The 18,814-nt window shown below is 42.9% G+C and overlaps 1 protein-coding gene across 12 annotated transcripts in view; it reads left to right on the plus strand.

The window, feature by feature from the left end:
* Positions 1-18,814, plus strand: part of mecom (MDS1 and EVI1 complex locus) — a 180,181-nt gene that overhangs the window by 55,888 nt on the left and 105,479 nt on the right. For all 12 annotated transcript variants that reach the window (XM_084717334.1, XM_084717341.1, XM_084717335.1 and 9 more), the window contains exon 2: positions 1,273-1,619. In XM_084717334.1, coding sequence (XP_084573460.1) covers positions 1,273-1,619 — 347 coding nt within the window. The remainder of the gene's footprint in view (positions 1-1,272; positions 1,620-18,814) is intronic.

Genomic DNA, 18,814 nt, shown 5'->3' on the forward strand with positions numbered 1-18,814 from the left:
AGCGTTTCACCCCTTGGTGCGGTTTGGTTGGTGTGAACGCCAAACTCAAACTCTGGCCTCGCCCAAACAACCGCTCTTTGGTCTGCCTTAGAGGGGAGGTCTCAGACTGCTGTCAAGTGAACTTTGGAGTGTTTCATCTGTGGTGTGAAGACTATTCAAACCAATCATAGAACTATTATGTGTCATTTCATTGATTAGAAAACTTTTTCTCTTCTTCTTTTGGTGACTGGTGTACTAGCACGACTTCACGGTTAAAAATCCCTGCATTATGTAATCAGTTATTACCCACCGTCTTAGAAGATTTTCATATGTGCAATCCTTTAAAGTCGGCCAACATGAACAGAACCTGACGTTGCTCCATGAAGTTCAATATCCATGTAGAAGTTGGGTCATTTGTTGTATTTTTACCAACAGAATGGCCAATAATCAAACAGCATTTCCACCACATTATTTGTGTTTACAGTTTAAGTTTTGCATTTGTATAACCGCCCTAAGACCGCACTACTGTGTGACTTTGCTCCAGCGTGTGAGTGATCCAATCCCTCTTCCACTATTAAGCTCTACCATCCACGTGTGCCACTCTGAAGAAGCCCAGTGTGGGTTCAAGGGTCGTACTTCTATGTCCTGTTTCCCTCTATTCACAATTAACCCCAGTATGCTTCCCTCTATTTTCACTGTACAGCGGAGAAAGAGTTCAGGAAAAGGAAATATAAAACAGTCAGAGCAGCACAATGCTGAGCAGATCCTTCTTATCCACCTTGGCATCAGCTCAAATGAGTGGCAAACATGACAGGCTGTTGCTGTAGGAGTTGCAGCCTGTTTTTTTGTTTGTTTGTTTTTTGTCTCTTTATCTCTTGTTTCAGATTTTGATATGAATTAAAATGTGTCTGTCAGGTGTTTCCTTGGGTAGGAACATGGCCAATACGTAAAGATTAGACCTAAGAAGGAAAACATTTACATTAGAAACAAGTGAGCTCCCTTCATGCTCTTTATAACTGAGCTCAAAGAAAACAGAATCACAGGATTTTCACTTGTCACCATGTTGTTTCAAACCAGTAAAACCTTCTGCTGTTTATTTGAACAGATCAAGTTAATGCATGTACACTGTATATTTTAGTCATTTTCCTCCACGGTTAAAATAAGATAAAGGCGAGACTTTTTTCATTGTCACAGAAACTAAACTTTAATTTGTTAATTTGTGATAATCCAGCAATCACAAAGACGTCTCTGAGCACCTCCCTCACGTAGAGTTTCTCTCTGGTTGTTTCATAGGTGATGGTGATGATGAGTTTGCCCTCTACCCATCCGACATCTTAGATGATGTATGTGGCTCCGATGGTGATCCTGCGCCGTCTTCGGCCCTGGCAGAGGACCCAGCGTCCCCTCCGCTTTCTGATGACGAGGCTTCACCCCAGGACCTCTTGTCATTCCAACACCAGAGCATCTTTTTACCCCAAGAAGATTTAAGCATTCCCCTGGACTTTGAACTGCGAGAGTCAGCAGTTCCAGGTGGAGGCCTGGGCATCTGGAGCCGCAGGAGGATAAACATCGGGGAGCGCTTTGGACCGTATGAGGGAGAGCGCAGGCCTTGTCTCCGAGACCCCACTCAAGGCTGGGAGGTAGGGACATAACAAACAAAGACGAGTTCATCTGCATATTTTTAAAGTGAACTGAAATGATTGCTTTGCAGAGTCAGTACTTTCATATAAATGGATGACTGACAGAAATTAATGTTTCATTAAAGCTGGGCAAACACTGTATGGTTTGGTTTCTGACTCGATTTTGACTCCTTTTAGAATCAGCTTAAATTTCAGCCTTTGTTGAGCATCATTTGCAGTGCAGCATACGCCTTTTTTCTCACTGCACCTGCACGTGTGGTAAACAGAGTGTCTTAAATATTCATCATGACTTGATGCCTCATTTGAACTACTTTATTTGTGTTATTGCTAGAAAATAAAATTCTACCTGTCCCTGAAATTTCAAACAAAAATTTATTAAAAGTTGCCAACAATCATAATGGTCTGCAGGGGCTCACAGGCTATTTTATTATCCTGAATTTTACAAATACAGTGTGAACACTCAGGTATTTCCTTTGCAATCAGACCATACAGTGTCAGCATCTTGAGCTCTGGCTTTACATCGCAGATGATTTACTTATACAGTAGGAGTTGAAATCAATCAAAAACATTTCTAAAATTGTACAGTGTATGCCCAGCTTTAGTGCTCTGCAACTGTTGAATAGCAAGACTTCAGAAAAAAGGCATTTTTTTACACTGGCCACCACAGTTTTCAATGGTTTAAGGGTGGATAACAAGGCTGCTTTGGTACAGAAGTTTGCTCTACATGTAACAGAGCAGCTTAGCTGCTGTTGTTTCAAACATACACATGAAAATTGCAGTTGCAACGTTTTTCTACAACAGTAGTAGCAGACTTTCTGACAAGGGGGGTTTTCCTTGGCTGATATACACTGTAACATTCACATCAGCCCTCTTTTTATTTCCTCCCATGGCGTCATGTTCACATTTAGCCCAGTGACCACAAGGCTGTTGTTGCCGTTTGTTGCCCAGTGATGTAATGTTAGCTCAGTGCCATTGAAAGAAAGGGAGTCGAGGTTGTGCTCTTAACTCAATTAAAATGAAAAGCCATAAATCCCTTTTTCATCCTGGTTAGGGACCCACTGCGGCCATTGGCAAATCACATATTGGTCAGCCGGCACAAAAAAATCGAAGACGGGGTCACAGGACAAGGTCAAAGGTTAGATGTGGTCTCTGTCAGTGTCAGGGTAGCACAGTTTTATGGAGCAGAAATAAGGAGGCTGGCAGAGAATCAGCCTCATTTAGTCTCCTGGAATAGATCCTCTCTAATTTGGATGTGAGGATTTAGTCCTTCATATTCAGGCCTTTGTCCCTTTGTAGGACCAAGCTCATTAAGAATCGCTGACCATGCAGTTCATAAAGTGTAAAGTCACAGATGATTCACTGCAGAATTCCTTCTCTTGCTAGAGTCTTCCTAACCCCTGAATCCGTTTTAATCCTGCACTTTAAAACTGACTGAGAACTTGTTGGTAAAGTATCAACATTCGGCTCATATAAATAGTTTTGGATTTGGACCGCTGCTCGCTGGGTTTGCATCATAGAGCATTACTCCAGCCCATCAGCTCTGACTCAGTGGTTTTGGCACGGACCAAACCAAAATAAATTTCTTTTTTCTTTTTACTCTGGACTACATTTCTCCAGGAAACAACTTCTCCCTCATTATCAACTGCCGGGTGAGACGCAATATATAAATGCCTCCTAAATTGAATTGAAGAAAAACTCTTCATTTTGCCCATTTTCATAACACAAAATCTTAATAAAAAATCTCTGTCCCTCACAGAGAGATTTACAGCCGGTTGAACAAGCTCTCTGGGTTATTCTTTTTCCCAGGGAAGGAAATAAAGGAAAAAGAGGTTTCATGAATTTTAATCCGGCAGTAATTTATGGGGAGCTTGAATAATAATATGTATTTAAAAAGCTGAGGAGCTGGGATGTGAGTGTGCGTGTGTGTGTATGTCTGGGGGCAGGCGGGTGGGGGGATTGAGGGGAAAGATGGGATCCTGGCGAGGCAGCACTGTATCACAATGTTTAATTACCGTCCTGACAGCGCACCATAACTCTTTCCATTAAGTAAATAAGTTGTAAAGAATTTATGATGAAATGCCACATTATTCAGAATGGATATTCAGTGATGACATCCCTCTGCATTAAATATGGTAAACGCCATTAAGCCCTCCTGACCCCCCCGTCTTCTCCCATGCCCACCCGTTTACCATCCCTCGCCCATTGCTCACGCCCCCCTCCCGCCTGCAAACCGTCAATATGCCAATAAGCCTGCGGAGGGTCTGTAAAAATAAAATTGATTTGGTAAATGTGAGTTAAGATAGATATGTTTGCTTTCATCATCAATTCTGTGCAGCGCGGCGAGGTGATGTCACCGACCAGGGAACGCTAAAGTGGCGCTCCCATCTGGAGCATTTGATGGAGGGCCCTGAGCAGCCCAGGCCAGTGGTGACAGACTGGGGGAAGTTTGTCACCAGGGAGGCCACCGCTCCTCAGCGCTATCACCATAAATTCGGGGGCTTTATTCATAAAGGGGAAGAGTGAGTTATGGCGTCCGTGATGCTTTATGAATACAGGAATGGTGACTTATGGGAAAGATAGCTTCAGTAAATAAGAGGTAGAGAGGCAGCAGCGAGGGATCTGTCAGGCTGAGACGCTCACCTACACTGTCGTATGCAGAACCGGAGTGCTGACTGTGCCCGCAGTCACACACTCACTGGTGTGTGTGTTTGTGCGTGAGCTGAGACTAATCTAGTTTTAGTGAGTACTTTCAGTAAAGTTAGGATTTTTAATTTGAAGAGTGAATTATGTTACGTGTATATAAAAAATTAAAGTCAAGCATCAGTTTAGACGGCGGACGCTGAAAAGCAGTGGAGACATGGAGATCAACGGCTGTTAATTAAGAGACCAGAAATCAGGAAATAAAATACAAAATAGAAGACCAAACCAAATTCACACTGAAGAAATGATAGTCGTACCGGTGTAATGTACACAATCCAACTTTCACATCTTTTCAAAAACTTATTCTGTTGCAGTTGTATAGAAAAAGTGAATCTTTCCATCACATTATGTCATAAATAATGTGAATCCTATCATCACCTGTTGGTATTTCTGGTTTTAGCCACTTTCTCGTAATGGCTTTCCTGCCAGCCGCACTAAGAATCCAAAATAAATGTCCAACATGAGAGGTAACGTTTTATAATGGCAAGGTGCCCAAACCCAAGGTCTCCAGCTTAATGCAAAACTTTATGAACCTCGTGCCAGAAAGGTATTAATAATTGGCAAGACCAAAATATGAGATAATGACTTGCCTCTGAAAACCCGCTCTGTCTCCTGCAGTTAGAAGATTTGGTGCAATGACTCTTGAGCTGGAGTAGTGAAGAACCTGATGAGGTTTTTCCAACAAAACTCGCTCCATAAAACTGAACTTGAAGTTTTCCAGTGCAGCTAACATAAATCTTCCCATTCCTCATCCGTTATTTCCAGGTTTCCTTCCCTTTCTCATATTTATTTCACACACAATGAGTTACATTTTGTTTTGACATATTTTTGGTTTGGGTAGCTCATTTTTTTTTCATAATAAAAGACTAAATTCCAGATTCGTTTTCCCGGATTTTGTTTAATGATTTCACTTAAATATTAAATCAAAAAAGGAAAAGCCATGGCTTGTAAAAATTTTGCGTTCCATCTTTCATGTGACAGAAAAAGGGTGAGGTGGCCTACACTTGTCCACAGTATTTGCATGTATTTCTCCATGGCTTCCTTGAAAAGTACTCTTAACGCCTGGATGCCCACCAGTCCATATTCTGCTGTCTCTCTCTCTGAGTCGTTAGGCACATTGAAATTCAAACTCCATTTGTGTCTGTCCTCTTCTCAGCAGCAGCAACAATAAGACAGAGAGTTAGAGTCCGGGAGAGAGTTATCCAGCACTCAATGAGCCTTTGGGCTCACCCAAACTTGCAGCCCCACGGGATTATGGGTCCTGGGCTTAGAAAGCTGGGTGCCTCCTGCTGTAGGAGCGATGGGCGGAGCAGGTTAGGGGTGCGAGAAGGGTTGGGATGGTGAGTGGGGCGGGACAGGGGCGCTTAAGGCCTTTGTGCACCTCTTGAGTGAGAGGCGGAGGTGGAGGTGGAGGCGATAGTGCTGGTGGTAGTGGTGGTGGTGGTGGGGGGGGGGGGAGATGGTGAAGGAGATTAGCAGTGATGGTGAATGGGAGTAGAGGATTAGGTGGCTGGGCAGGGCCTGTCCTGGCTCTGCCTGTCTCCTGAACCTCCTGGTCATGAGAGGATGGGAGGATGGAAGGAGGACAGGCAGATGCCTGGCCGAGAGAAGACCCATCATTTAAACTGTTGTCAGCTGACGATTTTGAATCAGTTACGACCTAATGAGAACAAATACACAAGTTTGAATCGTGTGTTTGTATTGAGTTTTTTGTCAGAAACTTCAAATTAGAGATTGCAAAAGACGTTCTTGGACTTAAACCTATAGAGGGTTTGGTTATTATGATTTGTCATTGTTAAGAAAAACAGCAGAAACAAAAAAATCTAAGATGAAGGTTTTCTGGCAGTCTTGCAATTATCACACAAAAAAGTGAAAAACTACATTTGAACTTTAAAAAGTCAGTGTCCAGGCTGCCTAAGTTGACTGACCGTTGTTTCGATGATTCAAATTTAAAAAAAACTTGCTTTTAATTTAGTTGTACTTCAGAAAACATGTTCATTAGCTGAAGATATTAAGTTGAACCAACAACTCTTGAGTCAAACCATGACAAACATGACAAACAAATTTGAGTTTCCTTTACATTTTGTCTGTTAGCCAGATCTTTATTTCACAAAAAGAATTTCCAGCTTCAGCTGCTGCTGTTTGTTTCAGCATTGCTACCAAAGACAATATGACAAACTGCACCCTGTGAATTTGGAGTGTCAGGGATCAGGGACTGAATTTGATAAGAACCATCATCATGGTTCTCAGTGTTCTCATTACTGTGAAAACAAACAACCATCTTATCTTAAAATGCATTAGAGGCACAACAAGTTTTCACCACATATGTTTTCTCTCAGGAGGATTTTAACCCTCAAACAATGCATTTTGATAAGTCTGCTAATATGCTGATCATTTTCTTTAGAAAATTAATTTAATGAGTCGGTTGAACTCTGTAGAGTACATTCATTCAACTCATCATTTCAAAAGACTTAGAAGAACTTCTGTTTATAAGTTCTGTATTTTTCTGAAAATAAATACTACAAATCTTAACATAAATATACATGTCATATTTGTTCAGGTTAAGTTTTTTAAAAAGATGAGCTGATTCCACTAAACTCCTGTATGATTTTTTTTTTATATGATAGTTCAACTGTAGTTCTTGGGTTTTCCATTTTGCCTTTCATGTATACAGACAGTGTGAACTCTAGGAAAGGTTGATCCTGGAATAAGGGTTTTGTGAGTCTGTGTGTTGCATGTGTGTGCACATACGCTCTTGTGTGTGCATATGTAAGACAGAGTGTGGGAGTGTGGATGGAGGGCGTTACGAGAGGGCGTGTTTTTTGTGCACGGATAAGCCGCTGTCCTGAATGAATGCAGATGTCTCTGGCTGGCTGTCCGCCTGTCCCCTGTGCGCTGACGGCTCGTCACCTCTCTCTGTCACAGGGAGAAAGAGCCACTCTCAGTCCCGGCTAAAAGCCCCTTAATCCCCGAGCCCCTGCCACATCCCATCCACTGTCAGCGGAGATGGCCCTGCCCACAGCAGCGCTTAGAAAGGCAGGCGCTAGGGATGAACCTCTCTGTCACTCACGCACCTCTCAATGGACACACATCTTCACATTTTCACACACACGTACACACACATATAGTTTTTAGAAACTCAAAGTGAAAAAGTCCCGCGTCTGAATGGCGGTTGTCAATGCATTGTGCTGCATGAACACAACTGCTGCGCTGACATCATTGTGGGACCTGTTTTCTCTCATGAGAAGAGCACCAACCGGCTGCTCAGACACTGTGTGTAATAATGAAGGAGCCGTTCACAGCATACACTTGGGTCTCATTGGCACTTAATGAATTGTAAAGACAACAATAAAGACCATTAAAATCGCTTGTGTGCGACCAGATAGTGTGAGGAGGGAAATGTGTCACCGTGTTGACAGAATGCTCTAAACATGAGACTGATCGACTTGTGTCTTGTGAGCGCTGTGGTGCTGAGGAAATGCATATCCTTTAATTTTACCGTCTTTAATTGTAAACACGGCTGTGCCTCTGAGCTGCGTAAGACTGGTAATTGGGTCACATCGACCTGAGGGCAAGGAAAGAGCTGCACAAGCGTTTTGCTGGATTTGGGCTCAGACTAAGCCTTTTAGAATATGAACTTCAACTAAAAGGTCATAGGGTGTTGGACAGGTGACGTGGGTTGTCACCTATTGTTGTAAGTTATATGCAGAGTTGTACAAGTTGACACTTCAAACTATGATCTGAAGAATCCGCACTTCACGTTTTAATGTCGGTACCAATACAGGAAGTGTTGTGCTCTATATTTTATCTTTACTTTTTATATCATTGCATATGTTGCACCAAGCCATCACAGTAAGCTTGTCAGATAACAGCCTGTTAAACAGCATTTTAACATTTTATATACAGTTTTCTATGTAATCAATTCAGGAATTGATTGTATTGAATTGACTCAAGTCCTGCTGCGTAAATGACATGATGTGCTTCAACCTGCTGAGCCACCAAAAACATCCCTGGCTTCTAACTTCCTTCGTACGTTGCAGAGTGTGCAGCCTGCCTTCTGTTAAAACAGTCCCTTAATGTCTCCAGCCGTCATGTGTCTGCGTCTGCTCTCGTCTCTCCTGGTGTCTGTAAGGAAGATGAGCTTCCCTATTCAGTGTAACTGACACTTGATTGTCTTGGACTGGAGTGATGTCCATTCAAAATCACAAACACAAGCAAGGGGTCTGTCTCCCAGCCTCTCAGTTGATTGGTAAACCCTTTCTCTGGATTAATCTGTTTGTTGGTGCTGGCTGAGGCTTGTCCGTGTGTTTCTGTGTTTGGGGGTGGGGGGGGGGGGGTCTGATGATCTAATCTCATGTGAAAGGATGAGGCACATTCATAAAGGCAGAGTAAGATAAAGTGTGAGGGTTTCTTTATATGTGTGCATGGTCAGTGAAATCCTCCACTTTGTCCACAGGTTACTTTTCTCTGACAGTTAAAGAGGATGAAAAACACTATACAAATTTCTGATTTCCCCCTCATTCCTTAGCACTAACCCCCTCCCTCCTACTCCACCTTCTCCTTCTCACACCTCCTCCTCCCTCTTTCTCTGTCTGAGTTCCCAGCAGGGAGGGGAAGCTAGGTTAACTAACTGAACAAAGTCAGACTGAATTGCAGAAGGACAAAGGCAGGCGTGAGTGGGGGCTATGCCAGTTGGAAGGTGTAGCCGACAGCACAATACCAGGTGAAGGAGGCTCTCGTCAGGGGTCCGTCCAAGCAGGGCAAAGGTCGTGGGCCTTATTAGATCCAAAGTGAATGGAGGGACTTGTTTGATTGAAGAAGGAGGTCGGGAAAAGGAGAGATGAGGAAGGAGGAGTTCACCTGTTTGAAAAGCTCAGAGGGGGGGCATGTTTCTCCCCCCATTATATCTGACCTGTCGGGATGCAGACAAAAATTTGACCAGCTGATAGCTCATGGTGGGAGTCACAACACACACATAACACACCCTGAGCTGAAAAGAAGAGAGGCTGATCTGATCGGAAACACATGCAGGGTAAACTCAGTGACACAATGACAAGCGTCTAGACAGCCACAGATATAATGGAGTTTATATGCAGGTGCATTGACTCATCGGCGTGGGATATAAATGCTTCTGTCTTGTAATACACATTTACATCATCTATCCTCGGCTGTTACAGGACGCTGAAGGAAGATGTGCAATGCAAGGAAAAAAGCTGCTGTTAAAGCCGTTATTTCTGTGTTATTGGATGATTTACAGAGCAAAGTCGAATGAGAAATGAGAAAAGAGGAGATGGGATGTAGCAGAGTTCACCAGCTTGAGTTAAATTCAATACAAGATTTTTTATTTTTATTCTGCCTACTAAAAGAGCCACAAAGCTAATGCTTTTTAAGGTTAGCATTTTCTGAGTACGGCTAAGCAATTTATTGAAATTGAAATAATTACAGTATGGCCCACTGGATTTTCAAATTACAGGAGGAGCAGTATTTGTTAAATATGTGTCAAAATATAATTTTAAATTAAGAATGGCATGCTGTAGAAATGTCCTGACCATACTCTACAGACTTAATGGCATAATATGCAACATTTTCATAAAAAAAATTAGTCCAATACCAGGTTAAAAATTAATTAAATAAATGTACTGCTAACTCTGTATGGATATGATATGATTGCTATCATTTTAGCATGTCCTGGCTCAGGTTAAACTCACTGTAGAATATGAACAAATACACAGAGAATGAACGCCATAAAACATGGTATTGGATCAGTGTACAGACTCGTGTACTCAGTGATACCAATACCAGCATTTTAGGCAGAATAGGAGGCATCTTCTGATACTAGTATCAATATCAGAACAACCCTACCAATAAATATTTTTTCAAATCATTTAGTCCTACTTCTGAGTGGCCGTTTGAGTAAAATGTGAAACATTATCCCTTTATTTTCCAACTCTATGGGCAGTAAATGAGCTGAAAGTACTGAGGTAACATCAGGAAAGGAGTGAGGGGAATGTGCAAGAGCTACTGACTCCACCCAGGTTAGAAGCGCACGAATCAAACACACCTCGTCAGCTGTCTGCAGACTCCCCTGGGCAAAAAATACTAAATAAAAGTGCTGTTATTCACTTACACGCGTACACACAAATCAGCACTGCATGATTGGAATGTGTATGCATGCTCACAGTTACCCGAAAATATACACCAAGATGTTAAACCCCCTAGGTTTACATCCGCACACACACACACATGCATACATGCACTCAAAATGTGCCCCCTGCACTCTGCACAGATAGGAGTGAAAATGAGGGGACCCCTAAACAGCGTACAGGAAACAGAGGTGATGAATTCCGTGTGCGGGGCCACAGAGCCAGGCTCATAGATACCTTATCTAGGGGGATTGATAGGGGAAGGGCCTTCCCTTAAAACACACTACTGATTGTTTCCAAATGTCGTCCCAATGGGGAGGGTAAGGAGGAGGGAGAGACCACGACTCAGGGGCAGAGCTTGCAGGCTTTTTATTGGTCCAGTCCGGGGGAAACGGAGAGGGAACAGCAACTCCGTCCTGGCTTCCCTGCCCCGAGTTGCTGCTAGTGCTTAACTACCAGTCAGATCGCATTACCCAGGCAGTAAATCTAAGTACCGGTTAACGCAAATAATCAAGAGCTAATACTGCTCTACGAAACCACTTTCTCTGTGTCTGTGGTCAGAGCTGCGCAAACAGGCACAAGCCAAGGCCCTCTGTCCTCTTAGCCTCTGCCAGACTCTCCCTCGCTCTCTCACGGCTATTACAACCTACACACAGTCGCAATCTCCACGCTTATGTATCCATGTATCCCGTATGGAGTGTGCACCTCTGTGTGTGTGTTCATTCACATGTTTAAATCTCTCTTCTGTCCCCGAGCGGCAGTTCAAAGGGTAATGGGATGGTGCGGTCTGGTTTGAGAGCTTATTACGGGTTAAGCGCTAAAAAATGCAGGCCGGGCCACATTCAGCCCAGTAACACCGTACCCCTCTCCCAATTACTCCATATTGCCGCTCCAATTAGAGTGGAGCAGGTCCAAAACCAGAACTGAGAGCTGCCAGGTTTAGGGAGAGAGAAAGCAGAGGCCCCAGGTGGCAGTAATGAGGTCTTAACCCCGACTTTGCTCTATTATGTCATAATGCTTTAATTCGAGCCATATGATAGGCTGCTGTGCACTCTCATGTTATTGGAAAGTCAATATTTGTGAGCTGGCCCTGTCTGTTCCCTCAGATGTGGCCGAGGGTGGGTGCAAAAAGCCAAAGATGTTTGAGGAACGTTTGATTGACAGGTGGGAGGACCACATCAGGTTGCTCAGGACTTCCTGACACAAATTATTAAATGATAATCAACAACACACCGAGGGAAAACTCTGAATTATTATGGTGTCGTGGTTAGGTTACAATACAGGAAGAATACATGGTTGAAACAAGGTAAAATTAACTATGTTTATAGGCAAAGGTGCATGCATTTGTAGTGAAACAATCAAATATATAATAAGAGCAATTAAATAAATGAAGACATCTTAAAGTTGGAGCAAATTCCAGATATATATGGCACAGTGACAGAAAGCTCCTGCTCACACACCTGAGACCAGCTGATCACGATGGCATCACTTTGCAATCAAAAGCAGTTTTTTGGCCTCCTGTCGCACTGAGCACCAGTTAACTAACAGTGTATTTCTTAATAATTGGTACAGTGTTTGAAGGTCACATTTTAAATGAGCATGGCTCTTATATTTAATGGGGTTAATTACCATGGTAATAACCCAGGATCACATCCTCGTCAATAATTGTTTTGTAATTGCTTTCACATTGCATAATAATGATACAGTCAATCAATTTCTGTCATTGCATAATTGCTGGGGATGTTTAATTACATTCAGAATAAACATGCCTTCCTCCTCAATAGTGAGATACAAGTTGTAGATACTGTCTTTTCAAAGAAGGAAGGAATTTGTTGTACCTGCTGGTATAGCTATAGAATAATGACATTAAAATCATTTCTAACTTTTTTTTCTTTTAAGAGTTCATGGGAGCAATTATTGAGCAATGGTTAGGATTGCAACAAACAATTATTTTCATCGCTGATTAATCTGTTGATGATTTTCTGGATTAATTGATGAGTTGTTTGGTGTATAAAATTTCAGTAAATGGTGCAACATGTCAATCCGTGTTTCCCAAAGCCCAGGATGACATCCTCAAATGTCTTGTTTTGTCTAAAACACAAATTTATTCAATTGACTTTCCTAGAGAATGAAATTTTCACATTTAAGTTGTTGCAATCACTTTTTTTACTGTTTTTTCCTGAAAAATTACTCAAACTGATTAATAGATTAATAAAATAGTTGGCTATTAATTTAATTGCTCACAACTAATTGAGTGTTCGACTTATTGTTGCAGCTCTAGTATTGGTACACACCAACAACAAAACATAGTAACTATCACTTTTCTGTAGGTATTCTCTCTGGAGGAAACTCTCGATGCTGTATGAGAGGCTACATATGCTGCAAATCAGACTTCATTTGTGTTCTGCAGAGTTACATTTCTTGTTTACACTCACAGTGACTCCAGGAATGTTATTCTAGCTACATTACAGCAGCTTTTGCAGGGTATCTTTTTCATACCCAGCATTGTTCATTGTTTGAAGATGTAAATTGAGCAATAAAAAGGGAATGCTTATGGGATATATTGGATTAGACACTGAGCATACTGTACGCTCATGTGTTTTGTGTTATATTTTTCTAAACTTTAGCATGGGGCAGGGGATTGAGCTCTACACATGGCAGTCACCCTGAAATCCACAGATAAATGCAGCCCACTCATCCGAAGATGGCGGGGGAATAGATAGTGTTTCTCCGTCTGGGAGAGAGTGGAGGGATAGGGGTGACTGGGATGAAAAAGGGACTTAAAACATGCTTATGCACAGCGACTGAAGGGGTGGTCTGCGAGAAGATAGGATAGGCAAAACTAGACAACCAGTCAGGGTGAAAGCAAGAGTGATAGATGAGGCAGAAGAGAGACAAAGACGGATAAAGGGGAGAGAAGAGTACAAGAGAGAGACTAAATCAGTCAGAGTGAATGAAAGAGAGGCAGAATGAGGCAAGGAGGTGGCGAGAGAACTCAATGTCCTGTCTCTGCTACGTGCCGAGGGAGACAGATTTCCCGGCGGAGTGTTCCCAAGTGTCCCCCTGCAGTCTATAATAGGATTTTCCAGGCTACAGCAGGTAGCCTGTGAGGGAACTTTGCTTGCCGGCGCTCACAGATAAGGGTTAATGCAGCCCAAAGGTTCCTCCAGTATACAGGGCGCTCTAGGAGTCTGTCGCTCCCTCCTCGTCAGCCCGTGCTGTCAGCACCGATCCGTCACAAAGGATTTCTTCCTGCAAAACTCAGTGGCCATTTCTGACATCTCCAACAAACTAATTGTTGTCTCCAGTCCTGGCAAGCCCTGTGAAGTCCTAACGAGTTAGCGTCTTCTGCACAGATGAGAAAAAAAATTGCAAAATCAATTTCTCAGCCAAATTACGCTTTGTCATCAGCCCAAAACAAGAGAGAAGAGGCGAGGAGATGCCAAGACAGACCAGGCCAGAGTTTCTGAGAGCATCCGTATTCTCTCCTCCAATTGTTCTCTTTCTCGAAGCTGTTTTATGGCCGCTTCCCTTTCCTCCAAGCCACTTTATGACAGGCATTGTAATGTCTTTAGAGTTCTGGGCAGCCTCTGATTGGGCCATGCAGTGCTTCTCTCTGGCCCTGAGTGACAGTGGGACCAGGTCCAACCACCACCCAGGACACAGAGCCATAAATCATCCTGCTGGCACCGGGTTCCACTTCCTGAACAGCTACCAGTTCCTGCAGGGGACAAAAAGGCCTTTGTGGGCTTCGGGCAGCCAGAACTTCTCCTCTCTTTGAGGATTCAGAGGTTTATGAGCGATGCTGAGAAAGATTGTGGCGGAGAGATACACACATGCTCTTTCTTTCTCTCTTATTAAGTGTGTTTAATAAGGCTATGACTAAACTACAGCTAATAGCTACTGAATGCGAACACCTGTTGAGCAGCAGGTCTTGATCAGATCAGCCACTGTTTGTTTATACACGTCACCATGGAAACTTCCCATTGACGTTACTTCACTAAGATAAAGTCATCAGCCTTCAGTTTCTGCAGGAGCCCAACTTGGCGATTTCATCACTGTGTAGTGATGTGTGAAGGATCAGACTGCCAGAGCTGTGGCGGCCCTCGCCAAAGGTGGCCTCCCTCCATCCCTCCATCCCTACCTCCCTCCTTTACATTCCTCATTTCCACCAGTCTCCGTCCTCCCTGTGTGTTTGGATGGCTCCACCTCACTGTCAGCCTGTGAAGGACGGCTGTTTTCCTTGCAGGCCAGATCAAGACAGGAGATTGGCCCCAGGGGGCCCAAGGATGTGAAGCTTCTGACACGTCCCGTAAATCTAGGGTGTCCCATCTCCACTGCTCGATCTGCGCGCAGCAATGAGAACACCAATGAGGCGTGAGGATGAACATTCCTCAGACCGTTCTCACACACAAACCCCTGGGTTTTGCTTGGAGAATAATACTTCGCTGCCCTTCTTTTCTGACTCGCGAGTGGCCCACCTCAGCAAAAAGTCTGCCTTTCCACCCCTGGTGAAAAAAATCCCCGAACCCCAACGTCGTAACCATAAAAGTTTTCACGGGAAGATTGCTTGCTTAGTGTATGGTCTTGTGTTTGTGTTAAATGATGAATATGAAATGATGTGTTATTCTAGTGTCTATGAGAAGGAGTTATAAACGGTCTATGTTGATATACTTAACTCCCATAATCCTCTGCCATGTCTGTCTCCATCCAACAGCATGGAGCTGGCAGAGCTCCGCTAACACAATCAGACTTACTTATACACACTCAAATACACACATATCCTTGCACATACACTATTAGACAACGTATTACTCCCATGTGTGGGGCTATGTTTGGGGTAGTTATATTCATTTTAAACTCACTTTAACTACTTTAAAATATACAAATACATTTCTTTGCCTTGTTGCATGAACCACTTTAACTTTATTTTGTCCCCAAAATATTTCTCTAAACTAAGGGGTCACTTAAGAGCACTGCATAAAGCCTCTGGTTGTCTCCTCCTAATACAGCAGTAAAGCACATGTGGACATGAGTTACCATGGTTACACTTCCCTCACATCATTCTTTAATGCTACTAGACAGCATTATTGTCAGACGTTAGCTAGCTTAGCTAAGACATTTAGTTAGTCTATGTTAGCTACCTAGCTTCTCCAAAATGGACAACAAAGAGGGGGAAAAAAAAGAAAAGCCACACTGGTCAGACTGGTCAATTCAAAGAATATGGAAAGTGAGAGCAAATAATCCAAAGTCATTTTAACCCAGCCATAACTAATACGCACAAGCAGAAGATGTAGCAAAAAGTCGTCCTCTTCTGATGTCTGATGTCCCACAAATAATTTAATTTGTAAGGGACTGTTAACTGTTGTGTCCCTTAAAGTTTCATGAGGAAATTGGTCACAAAAGCAAGCATAAGGGTATACTTAATAGTTGCCAGTTGTCCTTAATAAAGGACAACTGCTTAGACATTAAAGGTTTTCCCTTACAACATTCTAAGGAAATCCTTGTTGTGATTTTATGCAAGTATTTTTTTCCTAAGGCATCATTTGATGAAAATTTAAGGGAAACCTCAGCATAAACGGTTTTATGTAATCAGGCACTGCTACTGTGACCAGCTACCTCTAATGAAAAATTCTATGTAATCAGGTGTGAAAGTATTTTTAAGTGTTTTGGCCATGTTTTCATCTGTGTGTCTGGCAGGTAAATTTCCATTGCACAGAAAGACACACAGATGGACAGTTACACACACATTAGTAGACACAAGAAATTGAGGAAACGAGACAGGTAGACCAAAGAGACGGACTGAAGTAGACTAACCAACCAACAAGAAAACAACCCACAGCCTGGGCCCCGGCCAGCCTGTGTGGCCCCTTCTCTCCTCACCCACCCAGCCACGTTAGCCACGTTAGCCAGATTTTTCACCCAAATGGAAATGCAGCCTGTCATTTCCACGCAGCCTCCAACCGCTCTGTCTGTCCAATCCGTCACAGCGCGCCGGCGGCCGCGCAAATAGGCCTGCCACTCTCACTGTCATCTGAGTAACGGATGTCCCATCGTTACCACAGGGTGGGACCAGGCAGCACTCAGGTCCACTTTCGCCCCTCCTCATTTTTCCTCCTCCCTCCTCCTCCCATAACCTCATCCCAGTGATGAGCCTTTTGGACCTCTCCAGGAGTTTGAGGTGTATGTGTGATTCTGGGAACAGAGGCATGTGTATTTTTTTCTGTGTGCAATGAATACTTCCCCCACAATGTCCCACCCCATGCCCCAATCTCCCATCAAGAGTCAAAAGCAGTGGTATAATAGGAGCAGGGGTGGGGTGAAATAAATTGTGTCCTGGACTGGTAACCTAACAGCCATCATAAATAATGTAGACCTATTTGAAGGGGAAGATGGGGCATTAGAAGCTATTTACACTGCAGGAGCCATGCTATCGATCAGCACGGGACGTCCCATAGATAAGAATGGGATGATGTCATGGTTATTTATGGTGATTCCTGATGGTAAGGCTACAAAAGGGATTTCAGGGCGACAGCATCATCAGTTTTTTTGGGGTGCGGGGTGCGGGGTGTGTGATGCATTCTGTCATCAATGAAACAATCAGCAGGGTGGTTGAGGGAGGTGAGGTGCAGCAGCTGCACGCCTCCAACATACACACACATTAGACACATGCATGGACAACCGAACCTGCACACACAAACATGCTACATGCATACAAACACACACACACACACACACACACACACACACACACACACACACACACACACACACGCTAAGATAAATGCCACTGGTGTGATTAGGGTCCATAAAGAGTGGCAAGAGGAGATGGCTCAGAGGAGATACAGTACATCTCTGCCTCCCTGTTTCACATACATATAGAGAGAGTAATAAAACACTGGTTCTCCACTGGTGTGCTGTGAAGTGAGCCAAAGGCCATATTCAATACGAGTCTGAGACAGAATTACCATTCAGGGATCACTGGTCAGGTCACATAAGTACATGAACCTCAGTTGTGTTAGATGAGAATTTAGGAACTGTGGGATATGGAGACTGGCTAAGGTGCAGCCTGGGATTTGACTTGATGTCACACACATTGTAGACGGGGAAGAAATAAGGGGAAGATATCTTGAAAAAGAACTGAGGTAACCTAATTACAAGTGCAGCTATTGGGTGGCTATTACAGTGGTCTGGCAGTCAGCACAGTGATATGTGAAGGTTTGAAGCACCACAAGACAGCTGTGGTCCCAAATCATCTGCTCAAACTGCTGGTTTATCAATTTTATACCTGCTCAGTTACTGCAGACAAAAGAAACTCTTCCTAATGTCACCTTACGCTAAATACAAACTTAATCAGTAAAGAGGACATGAACATGAACATGCAGGTAAATGGGGCACTCCCATCTTTTGTAGGTGTGTGTAAGAAGCCTGGGACTGTTTGAGGAGATTAGACTTGCTTGACTTATACTGAATAAAGACTGAACTGAAGTGTTGTGTGTTGTAGATATTGAGAAGTTATATATTATTTTTTAAATATGACTGAGCTATTCCTAGTGCAATGCAGACAAACCTGCCATCCTACTAGGACACAGCAAGACCAGCAGAGGCAGCTATCATGGAAGGGTGAATCCAAAAATAATAAAATTTGGTTTCAAGGATATGTTGTTGATGGGGTACTAAGAAGAGAATGGTGGCACGCGAGGTATACAGTGCAAAAATCAGTGACACAACCACCGCAACATCCAGCTTCTTCCATCACTACAAGCCCACAATGAAAAGTATGTGAATGTGTCTCTTTAGCTAATTTATTGGCTGATCAAACAGCTACAAACGCTAAGTTCAAGCTTTGTCAGACCACTGTCTTTTGTTTTTATTGATGCATTGTCATTATGGTACACAAGCTTAATTCAATTTAATTTTTACATCATAATAGATGAATAGAAAACATAGTTGTTGGAGCTGGGCAACAATGTTGAATAATGTATATAGTGAAATATTTAAAAATAATAGTAATAATCATTACCATTTTCAGTTTCACTGACAACTGACCACAAAGCAACACAAATGTACTAGCAATTGTGTGCACACTGAAGAGGCATCCACACAAGATCAATAACTATAAATATATTGTTTTAAAAATCATTCTAATTCAAATGATCAATGGGCTTTGCACTGGAGTTACAATGATTTTTAAAACGATATATATGAATAGTTTTTGTTACAGTTGTCATTCTAGCTGTGGACAGCCCTGCAGACTTTGAACAGTCCCATAATATCAGTGCTGGGATGCAGCAAACACACACACACACACATATAGCACATCAACGGACCCACTTCACTCTGCCGTAAGCT

The sequence above is a fragment of the Lutjanus erythropterus genome, chromosome 4, assembly GCF_056507025.1.
Source record: "Lutjanus erythropterus isolate fLutEry1 chromosome 4, fLutEry1.hap2, whole genome shotgun sequence".
NCBI classification, from domain to species: domain Eukaryota; kingdom Metazoa; phylum Chordata; class Actinopteri; order Lutjaniformes; family Lutjanidae; genus Lutjanus; species Lutjanus erythropterus.